We start from the raw sequence: 20,565 nt of genomic DNA, 5'->3' as shown, positions 1-20,565 counted from the left end.
CAGAGTACATATTACCTTTGAAGCCATAGCAGAATTGTTGCATGTCTCTGACCAACACAGCTGTGTTTAGTTTCTCAATGAATCCGCATTTTGAACGAATCATGTGAACCAATGATTCAAAAGGCCTATTCCTAAAGAGAATGAATCAGCCGTTTTAACAAATCAAATACATTTACGCCACCTGCTGGCAGATTTAGTTTCTTATTTAGAGTAATAGTTCATCATAAAAATATATAAATAAATAATAATAATAAAAACATTAAAGGGATAGTTCACCCCAAAAATTTAATTCTGTCATCGTTTACTCACTCTCATGTCATTTTCTCATGTCGGGGGGTCATCGGATGCTAAGTTCACTTTTACATGTTGTTTGAACATTAATGTGTGTTGTCAGTGTGTGTACAAATCTACCCTATAATGATAAAAATCCATGCAGTGGTTTTTAATTAATCTGTAAAAATAATATCCCCTTTTTCAAATCGAGCCATTCTCAGATGCCTGTCGTTGTGGCGTCACACCGACAGAGGCTGCTCCCACTATAGTTGATTGACATGAGCGTCTTACCTCAGATCAGCTGTAACAGTCCGCCCTCTTTGTTTCGATGCCGAAGCAGTGATGTAAGTTAGACAAGAATATCTCCGATTGAGCGATTGAGGTGTTGTGATGCTGGATGTAATAATGAACATAGTGGTCGTCATTTACTCCCGACATCTGAGCTGCTGAAGATGCAGTGGATTACGTTTGTTTGTGAATGGAATGCGCCTCCCGATCTACATATATCCGTCTATGTTCGCGCAAATCATTCATGATCCAGCTTCACTTACAGCAGAAGTGAGTATAACGGTTCTTTTATGAATCTTTGCGATCGTCTTTCCTAATAATGTGCTAGTTAGCAAATTTAGCGGCTAAATGCGGCTAAAGTAAACAGGCTCGTCACTCCACAGAGAGAAGAGAGGGGCGGGGCGAGCAGAGCTCATTTGCATTTAAAGCAGCAGGAATGTTTATGTGTAACAAATTTTATGCTGAATCAAATAAAATATTTCTTTCTAAAGCTACTAGTTGCAATGCCTATAGCTACTTTCTCATTTAACACAATAATAGCTTTAAATGATCATCTGTGGGTATTTTCACAGGCAAATTTAGTTTGTGATTAATTAGATTAATTAATCGAAACATCATATCATTAATTAGATTACAAATTTTAATCGACTGACAGCCAATTTTTTGCTTGTCAAAATGCTCGTTGGAGCATTTCATATCAGTGCAATACAAATTTTGGACTCCATTCTCTATTAAAACAAAACTTTTAGTTAATTAAATGTTTTTGACAGCTAGTTTTTGCAGCAGTTTTCATTAACGATTTATAATCTTGAATTTTGGTGAAGTGATGTTATTTCTGGTTGGGTCACTGGTAAAGATTTATGTGTTTCTTTGTATTCGCCACTGAGCCAGCTTACTGAAATAAGAAACCAATATTGTCTGTAATCATCATTAAGGCAGGGCCATTACCCTTCCCCTCTCCCCCAAGTCATTTAGAGGAGACAAGAAAAATTGAAAGTAATTAAAAGAAAATGAATGACGTGAACTGGCATCCTGTGGCATGACAGAAAGCAGATTGTATGGAAAACTGATACTAATTGTTGGACACAAACAAACAAGTCTCTCACTACAGATTCACAGTAGATGTTACAGAGATGAAAACATCAGGGTTTTATTATGGATATATTCTTAGTACTTGTGGTTTTAATGTGATGAATATTTTGATGAGCAGAATGGTTCTGCTCTCAGTTTCTCTACCCGTAAGGATCTGAGTTACCACTTCTCATTCTGCATTAGAATATGTAAATGAAGTAACTAGTAGTCAGTCTCCGCTCTTGTTTTATTTCTATCTTTCCCAGTGTCTCTTTTCTTTTGTCAGAATAGAATAAGTGCAGCCAGTGCTCCCAGAAGGAGTAATCTTAAAAGATTTTCCTGGCAGATAACAGTGGAAAAACACTTTGTTGTGGTTGAAACCTTTACAAGAAACAATTTTCTCTTCTAGTTGCTGGTTAAGATCCAGATATATGGGATCCACATGAAACCCTCAGAGGCACAATCACAGCACCGCTGATAGTTTGTACAATTGAGGCAACTACTAAAGTAATTTTGCATTTGCTAGTTTTTCCAATATTGTCATAAGTTATTTCATCTGCGTAGTAATTTGTATAAAAGTTAGATTTGAATATGTTCCATTATTTATTTATTTATTTTTTACGTTTTTGGTGCATTTGTTCCCATTTTGCTTTAAAGGGATAGTGTACACAAAAATGAAAATTCTGTCATTAATTACTCACCCTCATGTTGTTCCAAACCCATAAGACCTTCATTCGTCTTTAGGACACAAATTACATTTTTTATTAAATCTGACAGCTTTCTGACCCTGGATAGAAAGCAACACAACTGACACGTTCAAGGCCCAGAAAGGTAGTAAAGACATAGTTAAAATAGTCCATGTGACATCAGTGGTTCAACCGTAATATTATGAAGCTATGCGTATACGTTTTGTGCACAAAGAAGACAAAAATAACTACTTTATTCAACTATTTCTACTCTTCCATGTCAGTCTTCGACGCGCGTTCGAGTACCACGATTTTTTTGGGTCTTGAACGTGTCAGTTGCATTGCTGTCTATGCAGGGTCGGAAAGCTCTCGGATTTCATCAAAAATATCTTAATTTGTGTGTTGAAGATGAATGAAGGTCTTGCAGTTTTGGAACAACATGAGGGTGAGTAATTAATGACAGAATTTTCATGTTTGCCTCAACTATCCTTTTAACTCAAGCTCCATGATCTATCTTTTAACATTTCTTATGTTTTTTGGGCCTAAAATAGATTTCCATCTTCGCTCTCAGACTTTTGGACCCCACTATGTGGCCCCTCTGTCCTTCTGTCACAGGACAGACGGAGGGCGTTAAAGTGGCCTTAGATACCAGGGTGACCCCCACAAATATCCCCCACTGGCCACAGGGCTCAGGACCACCACGCTTGCCTAGTGAATGCCATATGGTTGCCGACGGACACAGAGGCCGGGAACTGGATTCCTCTGCTCCTCATAGCAGGAGTACCACACATATCATTTATTAATCAGTCACCAGTTAGACGCTGTAATTAGTAAGGGCAACAACAATTATTAATATGCCCTACCTAAGGTTCCTGTGAGTTTTAGCCTCATAATAGCAACAGCAGACACATCTCAAAGCACATTTATTTGAATTCATCTAAATGTAATTCCTTAATGCATTTGATGTCTCGCTTCTTTTTCCTCCCTTTGTTCTTGTTTGAAAATCGTGTCAGTGTCATTTGTCTTCAGAGGAAGCATCAAAACATTGCTTTTCATCTGTGCATTATTAGCAGATCGCTATGATAACAAGCAGATGATTATGATCATTAATGGTTATTCTGACCTTTCTTTGGTGTTGTTTGAAGCTGAAACATAAACTTGGATGTCAGTTCAAAGAAGCTCAACTAGCTGGAGGAAGTAATACATTTTTAAAACTTCTATGTGCTTATACAGAACTTCTGTTACATTTAATATGCTGGATTCAAAATATGAATGACAGCATTTGTGACACAAAGTTGATTACCACCAAAATTTGGGGCAATTTTTGGAGCGGAAATATTAGTGAACGCTTTTCATGCCAATATCATGTTAACTTGCATATTACTCACTTTTTTTGCTTTATTATTTTTAAGATTTATTATTTACAAGCTTTATTATTTACAGATTTAAAAAAAAAAATTGTAAGTAAAAATTAATTATTTGTGCGAGCTTAACTTTAAACGGGAATGTTAGGAAATGTTAGGCATCTATTAAAGGAGAAGTCCACATCCAAAACAACAATTTCCAAATAATTTACTCACCCCTTTGTCATCCAAGATGTTCATGTCTTTCTGTCTTCAGTCGTAAAGAAATAATGATTTTTGAGGAAAACATTTCAGGATTTTTCTTTATATAATGGACAATTGTGCCCCTGATTTTGAACTTCCAAAATGCAGTTTAAATGCAGCTTCAAAGGGCTCTAAACAATCCCAGCCGAGGAAGAAGTGTCTTATCTAGCGAAACGATCTGTCATTTATTTTTTTTGAAAAATAAAAAATTGTATACTTTAAGCACAAAAGCTTGTGTAGCACAGGTTCTCAGATGCACGTCCACGGGTCGTTCTTGAACGATTCGTTCATTTTGAAAAAATCTTTAATGTGATTCGTGAAGAACAAGTCGTCTCGTTCAGTCGCGCATGCGCAACATTCTGTTAGGTTCTGTACTGGAATTAGTTCACCTGTTTCGAGTCTTCGGGTTTTTCGAGTCGTTCATTCATCTTATGGGGCTGTCACGTGACACTAATTTTGCTAAAATGAACGAAATGACTCAAAAAGGATCGTTCATTTTGTTGAACGAGACTCAAAGGTCAGAGTCGGTAAAATGATCCAAACTTCCCATCACTACTACAAATCACGTTCACAAGTTCATCGTCCATGTACTCCGGCTAAAAAGGTAGAGTATGGCGAAACTCCATCTTATTTTCTCCTACAACTTCAGAATCATCCAACACGTTGTACCTTTTTGTTTGTAAACAGCGTTTGACTTACTTGCCCTTTCTTAGTCTTTGCGCGTTCGCTTTGTAAACACTGGGTCTGTAGTTCCGCCTACGTTCGGCGTGACCTTTTGACATGATTCAATAGTACGTCGTGAATGCGCATCCCAGAACCTGTGCTACACAAGCTTTTGTGCTTAAAAGGTATACAAATTTTTATTTTCCGAAAAAAAAAAAGACAGATCATTTCGCTAGATAAGACGCTTCTTCCTCGGCTGGGATCATTTAGAGCCCTTTGAAGCTGCATTTAAACTACATTTTGGAAGTTCAAAATTGGGGGCACAATTGAAGTCCATTATATGAAGAAAAATCCTGATATGCTTTCCTCAAAAACCATATTTTTTTTACGACTGAAGACAGAAAGACATGAACATCTTGGATGACAAGGGGGTGAGTAAGTTATTTGTGAATTGTTGTTCTGGAAGTGGACTTCTCCTTTAAGTATTATTAGGTACATTTACTTATTGTACTTTCACCTATTGTAGGGGTGGGTGATATAGACACAATTGCCCAGTGGAAATTTGACAGATTTAACCAGTAGAGATTTTGGACTATCGTCTCCATCGCGGTAGTCCCTACTATTAGGTAGTAACGTGTAAAGCAATGCTTTGTTTCTCACTTGTACAGCTGCCCTTATCGTGTGATGTGTCTCAGAGGGTTACATGTCAATGACGATTACGCGACTTAAAGTGTTGACTCTGACCAGTCTAATTAGTTTAGATGTATGATTTAGAAGCCCTTTGTGTTCGCAAGTGCTGACATGCAGCTTTTCAGCTGTTTATCATACTGCTGATCAAGGCAGAAAACACCATTCGCTTGTGATAATTGTATGTTCAATATTTGCCCTAAGAAAATGCCCCTCTGCAACTGCACACAGCATCATTAAAACTCGCAAATCAATTGTTGTAAGTGCCATGGCCTATATGTTCCACTCCAAACAAGTAGGGAATGATGGATACTGATGTTGACCAAATCCGACGCAAGTCCATTTGGCCACAGCCTACCACAAAAGGGCCTGATGTACAGTATTCAACTGGAGAATCCACATATCCCCCCACCTCACTTTAAACTAGCTGGCAGATAAAGGTCTTCTCCATGAAAGAGGCTTGTCAGACCATTTGCATCTGAATGCCAACTGCTGTTGGCAAATTCAAGGAGACTTTGGAAAGTTTGCATACTGAATTGGAGGGTGGACGCACATTCCCCAAACCATGCCAGCATAGTTATGAGGGCAGGAAGTAGACGGATGGCGGTACTTGAGAGGCCCGGGGCATGAAAGTCGGGTCAAGTGCGCCCTATTTCACCTAAGTCCAATGGCTCTTTGCGGTTTCAGTTGTTCCGCCATGTTTAAGACCTTATGTAAAAATCATTATTACTTTGGTTTGTCAACAAAGCTATTTCTCTTGGGTCTGATTTTGTGATTTGTTAGAGAAAACAACCAAATAAAAATGTTATATCAAATCAAAAAGAAAAAAATGTCTTAAATGTTTTGTAGACAATTGTAAACAATTATTTTTCAAACACTGCAAGAAAAAATATAAATATTAAGCTTTATTTTTTATGACCAGATGACCAAACATGTATACATACATATATATATACATATGTGTGTATATATATATATATATATATATATATATACTGTTTTCAGTCCTCTGTGAGCCATTTTCAAGGCAATATTTTTGAATAATTTAAAAATGTACCATGCATACATTTCATAACTAGCTCAGAATTGAGAAATGTTATTGCATTTTCCCCCTACATTTGAATGAGATTTTATATGAAGTTTAAAATTGGTTTTCTGAAGTCCAAATTGTTTTTTTTTTCTTTCCAGCATTCATTATATCCCTACGTTTGCCATGCAATATCTTGTCAAAATGCTGACAGCAGCAATAACAGGAGCTTTGCGCTAAAGGACAAGCTGGCATGCAGAACAGTAGATCAGATACAGAACATCTGATACTGGCACCATTTTTCCTCAAGCCCCTTGTCATAAATTATTCTCACTGGTGTGGCGGTAATGAAGAGCCTGTAAAATCACACGAGATTGCTTGAAACGTATCTCTCCCATCTCCATGTGAGTGTTTAAAGAATCTGTAGCAATCAGAATGTCGCAATTAACAATGTTAGCATTCCTTTTAAGGACAAAAACATCTCCTGTTTGTCCAGCTAGGGCTATTTAAGATTTAACTCTTTTCTCAAGCTGTTGTTTTTATCAATTGCCAGCAATGAGTCCTGGAGAGGGAGAAGGAGGAGATGAGGGGGGGGCCCGGGGTGAACAGAGCAGCCAAGAGAATTTAAAACAGGAGACCCCCAAGGTCAGACCTCATCCATTCCCCTGAGAGAGAACAATGACGGAGGAGAGAACGGGAATTAACATGGACTGAATGCAGCTGTGTGAGTGTTTGTGAGGGTATGAGAGGAGATGGTGGGAGAAATGGAAAGAGAAAGAGTGACGGGAACAGCACAGACGCAAAAGCTGTCAGATATGTGATAAGATTAAAAATATCATTGGAGGATTTGTTTAGATGAGAAGGTCCAGGGATGAGCAATCCCTCAAGGCATCTCTTCCAGAAAGTTTTGGCTGCTAGTTTGGAGGGTGAACTTTGTGGGATCACCTCTGCCCTGAAAACTGCAGGGTGCCTCGATCTACAGCACGCCTGGCCTTGACCGCCCTGAGGTAAGATTATGAGACTAAGAAGGATAGGATGAATTTTAACCTCTTTCCAAGTTGTTCATATTTCTGCTGCTGCAGCCTGTGTGAAAAAAAAAAAAGCATGGAGCATCACAAGATGTTCCATGTGGATTTGTGTTTCAAAAGTTGACGCTGTGGGAGATTGGTTTCCTGTGGTCTCCAAAACAAACAGTAATTCCTATCTCAGCTCATGTTTCCTTTTTAATGTAACCCATCACAGTTGGTGGTGTATTAGGTTAATGCTGTGTAAAGAAGCTACAAAATCTTCATTTTGTGTTTGATTATCAGTTAACACATTTTTGTTTGACCTCCTCAGAGGACAAAGAACAACTGCTGTGGGTTTTATACAGTAATTCTGGTGTGTTAGAGGTGGAGTGCTTTGTGCTTGTACTGATTTGGCAAATTGACTGCAATTTGCATCTTGTTAAATGTGTAGTGCTGCTTTCACAGAGGAAAATGTTTCTTTTCTGCATCAGTGAATCACAAATGATGGTCTGTAATTATAGTGTTTGTAACAGGTTGTAAATATGGCAGCAATTTCACCTTTAATTTGCCAAATTCAGTGATTAAATCAGTAGTTCTCTATTGGTGTGTTCTGATGAACATTTGAGAAAAAGCAGTGCAACATAAACTACCAGTCAAAAGTTTTTGAACAGTAAGATTTTTAATGCTTTTTTAAAGAAGTCTCTTCTGCTCACCAAGCCTGCATTTGCATTTGATCCAAAGTACAGCAAAAACAAAAAATGTTGAAATATTTGTAATAATTAAAATAACTGTTTTTTTTATTTAAACATATTTTAAAATGTAATTCATTCCTATAATCAAAGCCAAATTTTCAGAATTCATTACTCCAGTCTTCAGTGTTACATGATCTTTCAGAAATGAGTCTAATATGCTATAGAAATTAATAAGCTTTAAATTAGCAGGGATGCTTTAATTAAAAAAAAAAAAAAAGGATAGACATTTATAATGTTACAAAAGATTTATATTTCAGTTCTTCTGAACGTTCTATTAATCAAAGAAACCTGGGAAAAACTATGCTCAGCTGTTTTCAACATAGTAATAATAATAAATGTTTTTTTATATTTGAATGCTTTCTGAAGGATCATGTGACTGGAGTAATGGTGCTAAGAATTCAGCCTTGAAATCACAAAAATAAATTACATTTTAAAATATATTCAAACAGAAAACAGTTATTTTTAATAATACAAATATTTCAAAATGTTACTGTTTTTGCTGTACTTTGAATCAAATAAATGCAGGCTTGGTGAGCAGAAAAAAAACTTCTTTAAGACACATTAAAAACCTTACTGTTCAAAAACTTTTGACTGATACTGTACATGTCAGAAATGTTTATTGTACTTCCATATATTTAGCCAAGTGTTTATTCCATATGTTTTTACAATTGTAATTTTTTTCTTTCAGCTTTTGTCATGTTAAAGTCCCCATGAAATCAAGACTGGCACGTAGTGCACTATATAGGAGACTGAACGATTTAGGCAGTGTACAAACAAAACGTATCAGACCAAACAAAACGTATCAGACCCATTTGAATTCTGCACTGAATGCCATATTTTACTGCGATATGGATGAGGTTGTGGCTGTCATACGCTATCAAATGCAGCTTTACCAAGCTCAAAGGCTCTGGCCCAAACTGTGATAGAAATGAAAGCTGTTGGCTAGTTGAAAAAAGGGGGCAAGACTGCTTGATATGTCCCACCCTGTCTTCCTGTTTCAGTTGAAATTACATGAACACAGAATAACGCTGTGTGCTTCAAAGCAATTAAGTGGACCTTTAATAATTGTGCGTATTATTAATTTCTTTTTAATGTCTTTTTTCTTTGCTATGGTACAATAAAGACTTCTGATTCTTAATATTCTTATTCTTAGTCCCTTAAGCATTTTATACCACATTAAAAACTGCACCAGCTCTGGCTGTGAGGTCAGTGAAAACACGCATCTACACATTTCCATAACAAATTTGTATCAGACATCACATACCCTCCTTTTCCCATTCCATTAACGCCCAACTGTCTTCTCTAATAATGACCCTTTCCTCTTCTAACCTTTGGCCCGTATCATTCACCCTCTCTCTGACTCCTTTTGGCCTGTAGCCCGCTGTCATTAGCATCCACACCAGCTGCCATGTGTTCAACCGAGCCGATCGTTACACTTCGGGAATGAGTCGGTCTCTATGCATCATTAATGATTAATTAATGCCAAGCTTCATAAATAAGATCATTTATATGGACACGCTCCTCAGTTACTCTTCCAGTGGTGACCAAACCCCCAAAGGAGTAGAAGTAGAGGGTCATTTGAGAAGGAGTGTGTGTGTATGTGCCACTGTCAGTAAATACCACTTTGAGTTTATGCTGTATATATATATATATATATTTTTTTTTTTTTTTTTTTGATGAATAGAAAGTTCTAGTTTACATACACTTGATTCTGAAAACTGTGTTTTTACCTGAATGATCTACAGCTGTTTTTTCTTTGTTTGTTTAGTGATAGTTGATCGTGAGTGCCTTGTTTGTCCCGGACAGTTAAACTGTCCATTGTTCTTAAGAGAAATCCTTCAGGTCAAATTCTTAGTTTTTTTTTTTTTTTTAACATTTTTGTGTATTGAACCCTTTCCAACAATGACTGTAAAAGTTTCAAATGCTCACTGATGCTTCAGAAGGAAACTCAATGCATTAAGAGCCGGGGGTGAAAACTTTTTGATTTTGAAGATCAGGGTAAATTAAACTTATTTTGGGCAATACTAAATAAAAAAAAAAAAAAAAAAAGATATTTAGGCAAGATAAGAAAAATGTACACATCTTTATTCTGTTCAAAAGTTTTCACCCCTTGGCTCTTAATGAATCGTGTTTCCTTCTGAAGCATCAGTGAGCGTTTCAACCATCTGTAATAGTTGCATATGAGTCCCTCAGTTGTCCTTAGTGTGAAAAGATGTATCACAAAATCATACAGTAATTGTTGAAAAGGATTCAAATACACAAAAATGCTGAAAAACCTAAGAATTTGTGGGACCTGAAGGATTTTTCTAAAGAACAACAGGCAGTTTAGTTGTTCAGGACAAATAAGGGACTCATGAACAACTATCATTAAACAAACAAAAAAAAAAAACAGCTGTGGGTCTTTCAGGTAACAACACAGTAATAAGAATCAAGTGTATGTAAACTTTTGAACAGGCTCATTTTTATGAGTTCAACTATATATTATTTTCTCTTGTGGACTATGTGTAAACATACTTCATGTTAAATATCTCATTCAGGTCAGTACTAAATAAAAAATAACATGCATTTTGTAAGATCCCTTTTATTTTGGTAAAATAATTAACATTTTGCAGATTCTGCAAGGTATATGTAAACTTATGACCTCAGCTGTATTTGTTTGTTGGTTATTGATTTGATTTTATCAGATTTTTTTTGATTGATTAACTAAAGGGTGCATTGTACTATGAAAACATAACATTTTCTCTCCAAGTCAAATAGATTTTGTGTTTACACAATATTAAATGGACCTCAAGGGGAGAAAAAGTTTAAAAAATGTTTGATATGATCCCTGTAAAAATTCAACTTACCCTTGTTTTGTTTTTCAGGTTGAGAAGAAACCGTGATCTTTCTAACAAGTGTGGGAGGTGGAAGACAGGTTAAAGTCATGGCAGTTGGGTGGACACCAGCCACCCTTCTCCTTGTCTTCATCCTGACATTCCTCTGGCCCTCGGATGGAACCATGTACCTTTCTGGCCAGAGAATGAGGTCTCGTCTTCAGAGGGATCGCCGAAACGTTCGTCCAAACATCATTCTCATTCTTACCGATGACCAGGACATTGAACTTGGTGCGTTGCCCATCTGTGTTTCTCTCTGTGTTCCATCACGTATGTGATTATACAGAGTATGATTCATAATTCATAATTCATTATCATTTCTATTCTTTTCTTAGCATAAGGGCATCTTACACAATCAGTCCTGTAGCCTCAGCCAACTGCTGAGGTCCATTGTGCCAAACATGCTGTTTTTCTACTCGTTTTTTGGCACTTTAATCACTGAAGTGGCAACATAATAGCCTTGCTGCTGGTCTTTGTTCGTGCTTTTCATTCAAACCCTTTTCGGGAGGAAATTTATGGTCAAGCATCTGTTACATAAAACAATCTGGATCTCTTTTTCTCTGTCTCCGTCTTTTTTGAATCTGCATATATTCCCCGTTTTTCCCTACAGGCTCAATGCAGGCCATGAACAAAACAAAGCGCATAATGATGCAGGGCGGCACTCACTTCTCCAATGTGTTTGCCACCACTCCAATGTGCTGCCCTTCTCGATCTTCCATCCTGACTGGGAAATACGTGCACAACCATCACACCTATACCAACAATGAGAACTGCTCATCACCGTCCTGGCAGGCCCACCATGAGCCACACACTTTTGCTGTCCACCTCAACAATTCAGGCTACAGGACAGGTTAGTAGACAGCAAAACTGAGCTATGTTCACAAACTGCTTTCAGTTAAGGCAATAGTTCAAACAAAAATTTAAATTTGCTTCAGATTTACTCACCTTCAGGCCATCCAGGATGCAGATGAGTTTGTTTCTTCATCAGAACAGATTTAGTGGAATTTAGCATTGCATTGTTTGGTTACTAACGGATCCTCTGTAGTGAATGGGTGCCGTCAGAAGAGACTCCAGTCCATCAATTAACATCTTGCCAAGTGAAAAGCTGCTTGTTTGTAAGAAACAAGAGATAGTTCACCACAAAATTAAAATTCTGTCATTAATTACTCATCCTCATGTCATTCCAAACCTGTAGGACCTTCATCTTCAGAACACAAGTTAAGATATTTTTCATGAAATCCAAGAGCTTTCTGTCCCTGCATAGACTGCAACGTGACTACCGCGCTCAAGACCCAGAAAGGTAGTAAGGACATCGATAAAATAGTCCATGTGACATCAGTGGTTCAACCGTAATTTTATGAAGCTACGACAATACTCTTTGTGCGCAAAGAAAACTAAACTAATGACGTTGCTGTCTATGGAGGGGTCAGAAAGTGCTTGGAGTTCATCAAAGATATCTTAATTTGTGTTCTGAAAATGAATGACGGTCTTAGGGGTTTGGACCTTTTTTTTTAATTTTATTTATTTTATTTTTTTTATAAACTATCCATATAATAAGTCTGTTCTGATGAAGAAACAATCTCATTTACATCTTCATTTTCAGAAATTGTACTTTTTGGGTAGACTATTCATTTAAAGGAGTAGTTCACTTTCAGAACAAAAATTTACAGATAATTTACTTACCCCCTTGTTATGTTCGTGTCTTTCTTTCTTCAGTTGTAAAGAAATTATATTTTTTTGAGGAAAACATTTCAGGATTTCTCTCCATATAGTGGACTTCTGTGGTGCCCCTGAGTTTGAACTTCCAAAATACAGTTTGAATGCAGCTTTAAAGGGCTTTAAACTTTAAAAAATTACAATTTATATGATTTTTTTTACCTCAAATGCTTGACTTGTTTAGCTCTGCGATGCATAATTGGAGTCCCCTTCAAGACAGTTAGGGTATGTCGAAAAACTCCCGTTACATTTTTTTCTCCAACTTCATAATCAAGAGTTTTTCGACATACCCTAACTATCTTGAACAAGACTGTTAGTCTCTTGTGCATCACAGAGCTAGATAAGACGACTATTTGAGGTTAAAAAGTACATAAATTGTCATTTTTTTTAAGAAAATAACTGATCGTTTCGCTAGATAAGACCCTTCTTCCTTGGCTGGGATCATTTAGAGCCCTTTGATGCTGCATTTTGGAAGTTCAAACTCGACAGCACCATAAAAGTCCACTCTATGGAGAAAAATCCTGAAATGTTTTCCTCAAAAAACATAATTTCTTTACGACTGAAGAAAGAAAGACATGAACATCTTGGATGACAAGGGGGTGAGTAAATGATCTGTACATTTTTGTTCTGGAAGTGAAATATTTCTTTAAGTCTGACATTTGTGCTTCTGACATTGTATGATCTTAAAATAATCGCTTTCTGTTACAGCGTTCTTTGGCAAGTACCTGAATGAGTACAATGGCTCTTATGTGCCTCCGGGTTGGAAAGAATGGGTAGCACTGGTGAAGAACTCTCGCTTCTACAACTACACACTGTGCCGGAACGGTATCCGAGAAAAGCATGGCACAGAGTATCCAAAGGTTGTCTCCTGTCTCTTTTCAAAGAGCATGACTGAACATTGTATGATGAAACTAATATGTATTTCCTATAGTAGACGGTGCACAACTATCAGATCTTTTCAGCTCATTCACAGTATTTACCCAACACATTTAGGGTTTCATGATGTATTAGTAACAATTTAGATTTTGGGTATGTTCCTGAGGTACTTAAATGCTGCTCTTTTGAACTTTCTATTAATCAAAGAATCCAGAAAATAAAAGTATTATGGTTTCCACAAAAATATTAAGGTGATAGTTCACTCAAAAATGAAAATTACCCCATGATTTATTCACCCTCAAGCCATCCCAGTTGTATATGACTTTTTTCATTCAGCTAAACACAATCAGATATATATTAAAAAATGTCCTGGCTCTTCCAAGCTTTATAATGGCAGTGAATGGGTGGTGAGACTTTGAAGTCCAATAAAGTGCATCCATCCATCATAAAAAGTACTCCACATGACCTCGGGGGGTTAATAAAGGCCTTCTGAAGTGAATCGATGTGTTTGTGTGAGAAAAATATTCATAATCGTAATCTCTAGCTTCTGTTAACTGTCGTATGCGCGTTCACCAGAGAGTGGCGTTCCAGCGGATGACGTAGGCGTAACATAAACTCTGGTGAGAATATGCTAGTCTCATAAGAGCCAAGTTTTGTTTCCAGTAAAGGAAAACCAGTCTCCTCTTTGCTTATATCGAAATCCTCCAACATTTTTTTTTTTTACAAATCCTTGTTTTGCACTACTAATTCATGACCGGTATTTTGTTTTGCTCTCTGTTGATTGAATAAATGCAGCCTTGGTAAGCGTAAGAGACTAATTTTATTTCTTTTACAGGACTATCTGACTGATTTAATCACAAACGACAGTATCAACTACTTTCGTATGTCAAAGAGGATGTACCCGCACAGGCCTGTGATGATGGTCCTGAGCCATGCTGCCCCCCATGGGCCGGAGGATGCAGCACCTCAGTACAGCAGCGCCTTCCCCAATGCATCTCAACACATGTAAGACTTTCTATTTCTCTTCATCTGTCTTTCTCTCTCTCTCTCTCATACACACACACACACACACACACACACACACAAACACTAAGAGAATTCTCAGTCTGCATGAACAGCTTTATGAGGTCTCATAAATCTCATTCAGTATCAATTTTTCAGTCTTCAGAGCTTTATCAAATGTTCTCATGCCGTTTGAGATACGACCGGCTAATAAATAATGCTCACTGTATAGTACTGTTGTAACGAGGTCATGAACGAATCCGGAGACGTAGGATCCATATGCAACCGTTTATTAGACCAAGAGGAGTTAAACAGGCAGAGTTCGGCAACAACAGACTGGTATAGCGTAGGCAAATCCAAAGGGGTAACAATAATCCAGGCGGAAGGTCGGGGCAGGCGGCAATCAACGGGGATAATCCAAACAACAGGCGTGATACAGTTCAAGGCAGGCAGCACAGGTTCACATAAACAATAAACAGTCCAGTCGGTAACAAGAAGGCAGTCCGTGAAAATAACGCTCAGGATTGCTAGCATGGCCAAACAAAACTTCGCGAGGAAGCCGCCGAAGCGGCGTCCTAAAATGGCCGACCGAGCGGAAGTGACCCGGGCGACCCGGAACCGGAAGGCGGGGTCCCAGGTACGGGGTGATGGGTAATGTAGTGTGTTAAAAGTCCGGAGATGGTTCCCGCTGACGGCGGTCGGAGGGAGCCACAGAGACCGCGTCTGTGACAGAGCCCCCCCCCTGCGAGCGACTCCTGGCGCGAGGAGGTGCCCGACGCCGGGGTCTACCCCTCCTACGGGGAGCTGGTCGATCTGGGTGTAGTGAATGGAAGTCCGTAGTGAGTGAGGGGTCCAAGATGTCTTCAACATCGACCCAGGATCTTTCCTCAGGGCCGAAGCCCTCCCAGTCGACCAGATATTGAAGTCGACCTCTCCGGCGTCGGGAGTCCAGGATGGTGTTGACCCTGTAAACCTCCTCGCCGTCGATAATGACAGGGGGTGGCTCCTGTGCGGCGGTCTCGTCTAGGTTCTCCACTCCTTCCGGACCGACAGCAGGCTTAAACAGAGAAACATGGAAAGTTGGTGAGATACGGTACTCTGCGGGGAGAGCCAAACGAAACGAGACGGGTGTAATCTGTTTAATTATTTTGAAGGGACCCACGTACCTGGGACTGAGCTTTTTGCAGGGTAAGCGTAACCGGAGGTCCCGAGTGGAAAGCCAAACCCATTGGCCGGGCTCATACGGAGGGTTGGGTCGGCGATGACGGTCGGCCTGAATCCGGGTACGGTGCACTGCCCTCTGCAGGTGTACGTGGGCTTGATCCCAGGTCTCCTCGCTGCGCTGAAACCATGAATTGACAGCCGGGAGTTCGGAAGGTTCACCTGACCAGGGAAACATGGGTGGTTGGAAGCCTAAGGTACATTGGAAAGGGGTTAGGTTAGTGGCAGGTTTCCGAAGAGAGTTCTGGGCGTATTCGGCCCAGAATAGGTAACGGCTCCAGTCCTCCTGATGATTCTGGCAATACGAGCGGAGGAAACGGATCAATTCTTGATTAAGACGTTCGGCCTGGCCGTTGGCCTGTGGATGGTACCCCGAGGTGAGGCTGATGTTGACCCCCAGAAGATGGAAGAAACTGGCCCAGAGACGAGAGGTGAACTGGGGTCCACGGTCGGAAACAATGTCTTCGGGCAGACCGTAGATACGAAAGACCCAGTTACAGAGTAGCTCGGCTGTCTCCATGGCTGTGGGGAGTTTCGGTAGGGGAATAATTCTGCAACCCTTAGAGAACCGATCGACGATGGTGAGGATGGTAGTGTGTCCCGAGGAGGGAGGCAGATCGGTGATGAAGTCGACGGCGAGATGTGACCAAGGGCGTTGTGGTATCGGTAAGGGTTGGAGAAGGCCGGCGGGCAAGCGACGGGGAACCTTGGTGGTGTTGCACACCGAGCAGCCCCTGATGTGGTTGATAGTGTCCGAGCGCAGCGAGGGCCACCAGAACCTGTTGCTGACTAAACGAAGGGTGGCCTCAATGCCAGGGTGACCTGAGCTGGGAGCAGAGTGGACCTCAGTCAAGACTCGTGAACGTAACTCTGATGGCACGTAAGTACGGTCGTCAGGACATTCAGCGGGTGTAGGGTCCTGGGTCTGTGCTTCCTGAATCTCCGTCAAGATGTCCCAGACCACAGGTGCCACAATCACAGAGGAAGGCAGAACTGTTTCCGAGGAGCTGAGAGTGGTCTCGGGTTCATGAATGCGGGAAAGGGCGTCCGCCTTGGTGTTCTGTGAACCTGGACGATAGGTTACCTGGAAGTCGAAGCGTGTGAAGAACAAAGACCATCTGGCCTGGCGATGATTTAACAGTTTTGCTGAGCGGAGGTATTCCAGGTTCTTATGGTCGGTTAGAACCATAAAGGGATGCTTGGCACCCTCGAGCCAGTGCCGCCACTCCTCAAGGGCTAGTTTAATCGCCAGCAGTTCACGGTTACCCACATCATAGTTCCGTTCAGCCGGGGTCAGCTTGTGAGAATAATAAGCACAAGGAAAAGTCTTGCCTGGCTCTCCCTGCCGCTGGGAGAGAACCGCCCCAACACCTGTGCTGGAGGCGTCCACCTCTACAATGAAAGGTCGTTCGGGGTCAGGATGGTGGAGAATGGGTGCAGTGGTGAACCTGTGACGGAGATCGTCGAAGGCCTGAATGGCTGGTTGAGCCCAAGCTAGGCGGGAAGTACCTTTTTTCACCATGGCCGAGAGGGGAGCTGCAACCGTGCTGAAATGGCGAATGAATCGGCGGTAGAAGTTGGCAAAGCCGAGGAACCGTTGAAGTTCCTTAAGGGTGGTGGGTCGAGGCCAGTTGAGAACAGCGTTGACCTTCTTCTCATCCATAGCCACTCCCTCTGAGCTAATAATGTATCCGAGGAAGGAAATCTTGTCTTGGTGGAATTCACATTTCTCCTCCTTGGCGTACAAATGGTGAGAGATGAGTCTTTGCAGTACCGTTCTAACATGGTTGACATGCTCGTGGAGGGAGTTTGAGAAGATCAGGATGTCGTCTATGTAGACGATGACAAAGCGATTGAGCATATCACGGAATACCTCATTTATGAAGGCCTGGAAGTAGGAAGGACTGTTGGCCAAGCCGAAGGGCATGACCCGATACTCGTAGTGGCCAGACGTGGTTGAGAAGGCCGTCTTCCATTCGTCCCCTGCACGAACTCGAATGAGGTTGTAGGCCGAGCGGAGATCCAGCTTTGTGAAGATCTTGGCGGATCGCAGTTGTTCCAAGGCCGCAGGTACGAGCGGGAGTGGGTAACGATACTTTATGGTTACTTCGTTCAGTCCACGGTAATCGATACAGGGTCGGAGTCCGCCGTCCTTCTTTTTTAACGAAGAAGAACCCAGCCGAAGCGGGTGAGGTGGATGGTTGGATGAAACCCTTAGCCAACTCCTCCTGGATGTAGGTGTTCATGGCCTCCGATTCTGCGTGGGACAAAGGGAAGATGCGCCCCCTAGGGGGTACAGCTCCTGGGACGAGGTCGATAGCACAATCTCCTGGGCGGTGAGCAGGCAGATGGGTGGCCTTGGTACGACTGAAGGCCTCCAGGAGGTCCTGGTATTCGGCAGGTATGGTGTTGGCAGGGGTATGGATCTGAGGCTGGTGGTCCGGCCTGGCCTGAGATTGGAGACAGTGCTGGTGGCAGCGTGGTGACCAGTGGGTGATTGTGCGGTTAGCCCAGGTGATGGAGGGACCGTGCAGGTGCAGCCAGGGGTATCCCAGGATGACGGGTGACTGGGGTGATGCAATGATGAAAAGGCGGATGGTTTCTTGATGTGATGGTTCGATTCGGAGAGTGAGATCGCCAGTGGTGTGGTGAATTCTTCCTGAGCCTAGCGGTCTCCCGTCGAGGGCGGCCACTGTGACAGATGGAGAACAAGGGAGAACAGGAAGGTGGTTAGTAGCGACAAAGTCAGCGTCAATGAAGTTACCAGCTGCGCCAGAGTCAATCAAAGCGTGAGTCGCGATTGACACTTCTCCAAAAACAATGATCACGGGTAACTCGCATCGGTTAGAAAGCAGTTCGTCGCTACTCACCGAGGAAGTTGGACGTGGTGGACGAGTGGGGCAATTAGCCCGAATGTGGCCCGCCTGACCACAATACAGGCACAGGTTGGAGCGGAGCCGTCTCTCTCTCTCCTCCAATGTTAGCTTTGTTGATCCCAGCTGCATGGGTTCGGGACCTGTCTCAGTGGAGAGCGGCGGCAGGGGCAGAGGAACAGAAGAACGATTGGATCTGCGGGCCCGCATCACGTTGTCCACACGAATGGAGAGGTCTATGTACTGTTCCAGCGTAAGATCCTCGTCGCGGCAGGCCAGCTCCACCTGGAGGTCGGGATGCAATCCGCGACGATAATGGAGCTTGAGCGGCTCATCATTCCATCCACTTTGTGCGGCGAGCGTGCGGAAGCTGAGAGCATAATCGGCGGCGGTCCTCCTGCCCTGCCGTAAAGCCATGAGTTGCTCCCCCGCCTCACCGCTCTCGGTGCTGGGCTGGAACACCTCTTTAAACCTCTGCAGAAATGCGGCGAAAGTCGGGAAGGTGGGACGATCCAACCGCCAAACAGCTGTGGCCCATTCCAGGGCTCTCCCGCACAATAATGAACATACAAAAGCTATCTTACCCTCGTCTGTTGGGTAGAGATGAGGCTGCTGGTTAACAAAGAGGGAACACTGCAGCAGAAAGCCTTTGCATTTGGCCGCCGTACCGTCGAATTTCTCGGGGAAGGCTAGACGAGGACTGGCGGCAACGGGAGGAGTGGTCTGCGGTGGTGGAGCCGTGGGAGTGGCGGCGACAGACGGTGTTAACTGTAATCCCTGTATAGCCCTTACCAACTGTCCAGTGAGATCGGTGAGGCGGTCCAGTTGTTGTTGGTGGACCAGGAGGGTGGAGGCTTGAGCCGAAATCTCCGAGGAGAGCTGGCGAACAGCGGCGGGGTCGGCGGACTGCATAGCCTGTGCGGCAAACTCCGAAGTGGGTGGTGACGTGGTCGCTGGATCCATAGGAGGCGAAGTTTTCTGTAACGAGGTCATGAACGAATCCGGAGACGTAGGATCCATATGCAACCGTTTATTAGACCAAGAGGAGTTAAACAGGCAGAGTTCGGCAACAACAGACTGGTATAGCGTAGGCAAATCCAAAGGGGTAACAATAATCCAGGCGGAAGGTCGGGGCAGGCGGCAATCAACGGGGATAATCCAAACAACAGGCGTGATACAGTTCAAGGCAGGCAGCACAGGTTCACATAAACAATAAACAGTCCAGTCGGTAACAAGAAGGCAGTCCGTGAAAATAACGCTCAGGATTGCTAGCATGGCCAAACAAAACTTCGCGAGGAAGCCGCCGAAGCGGCGTCCTAAAATGGCCGACCGAGCGGAAGTGACCCGGGCGACCCGGAACCGGAAGGCGGGGTCCCAGGTACGGGGTGATGGGTAATGTAGTGTGTTAAAAGTCCGGAGATGGTTCCCGCTGACGGCGGTCGGAGGGAGCCACAGAGACCGCGTCTGTGACAACTGTAGCCACTATTCTCATTTCACACTAGCTACTTTTAATGAACCAACTCTTATGACTTATTTGCTCTTGGTTTATTGCAGGAACAGAGGTTTGATTATGTATTCTGTGTACAGTAATTGTTTCCATAGCGCCTTCGGCAAATGAGTTCATATAGTAGGCTCAAGAGAGATATACAGTGCTATTATTATAATATCATGATTTATTAGTTGCATCGGTGTTCATTCGCAAGTCCCATTAGAGGTATAAACCCCATGGCTGGTGCTCTCACTACGTGATTTTGCATTCGATTGCAAGTTTTTCTCATTTTTTTCGATTGCAACAATTTCAGTGTTATTGTTTTTTATGATCATTTTTAGTTCCTCATTCTTAAAGCTGCAGCTGTAATGTGCTTTATGCAAATCAGATCTTCAACAGCAGTGCAAACCAAAAGATGACAATGCATTTGCTTATTACAATATGAAACAGGACT

At 41.9% G+C, this 20,565-nt stretch overlaps 1 protein-coding gene across 2 annotated transcripts in view; it reads left to right on the top strand.

The window, feature by feature from the left end:
* Window positions 1–20,565, top strand: part of sulf2a (sulfatase 2a) — a 49,789-nt gene that overhangs the window by 17,954 nt on the left and 11,270 nt on the right. For both annotated transcript variants that reach the window (XM_051123216.1, XM_051123215.1), the window contains exons 2-5: window positions 10,926–11,165; window positions 11,545–11,784; window positions 13,359–13,510; window positions 14,362–14,531. In XM_051123216.1, coding sequence (XP_050979173.1) covers window positions 10,985–11,165; window positions 11,545–11,784; window positions 13,359–13,510; window positions 14,362–14,531 — 743 coding nt within the window. In that variant the 5' untranslated portion in view covers window positions 10,926–10,984. The remainder of the gene's footprint in view (window positions 1–10,925; window positions 11,166–11,544; window positions 11,785–13,358; window positions 13,511–14,361; window positions 14,532–20,565) is intronic.

This window comes from Labeo rohita, chromosome 11, assembly GCF_022985175.1.
Source record: "Labeo rohita strain BAU-BD-2019 chromosome 11, IGBB_LRoh.1.0, whole genome shotgun sequence".
NCBI lineage: Eukaryota > Metazoa > Chordata > Actinopteri > Cypriniformes > Cyprinidae > Labeo > Labeo rohita.
Note: the sequence above shows the minus strand (reverse complement) of the source record. Positions and strands in the feature narration are given on the sequence as shown.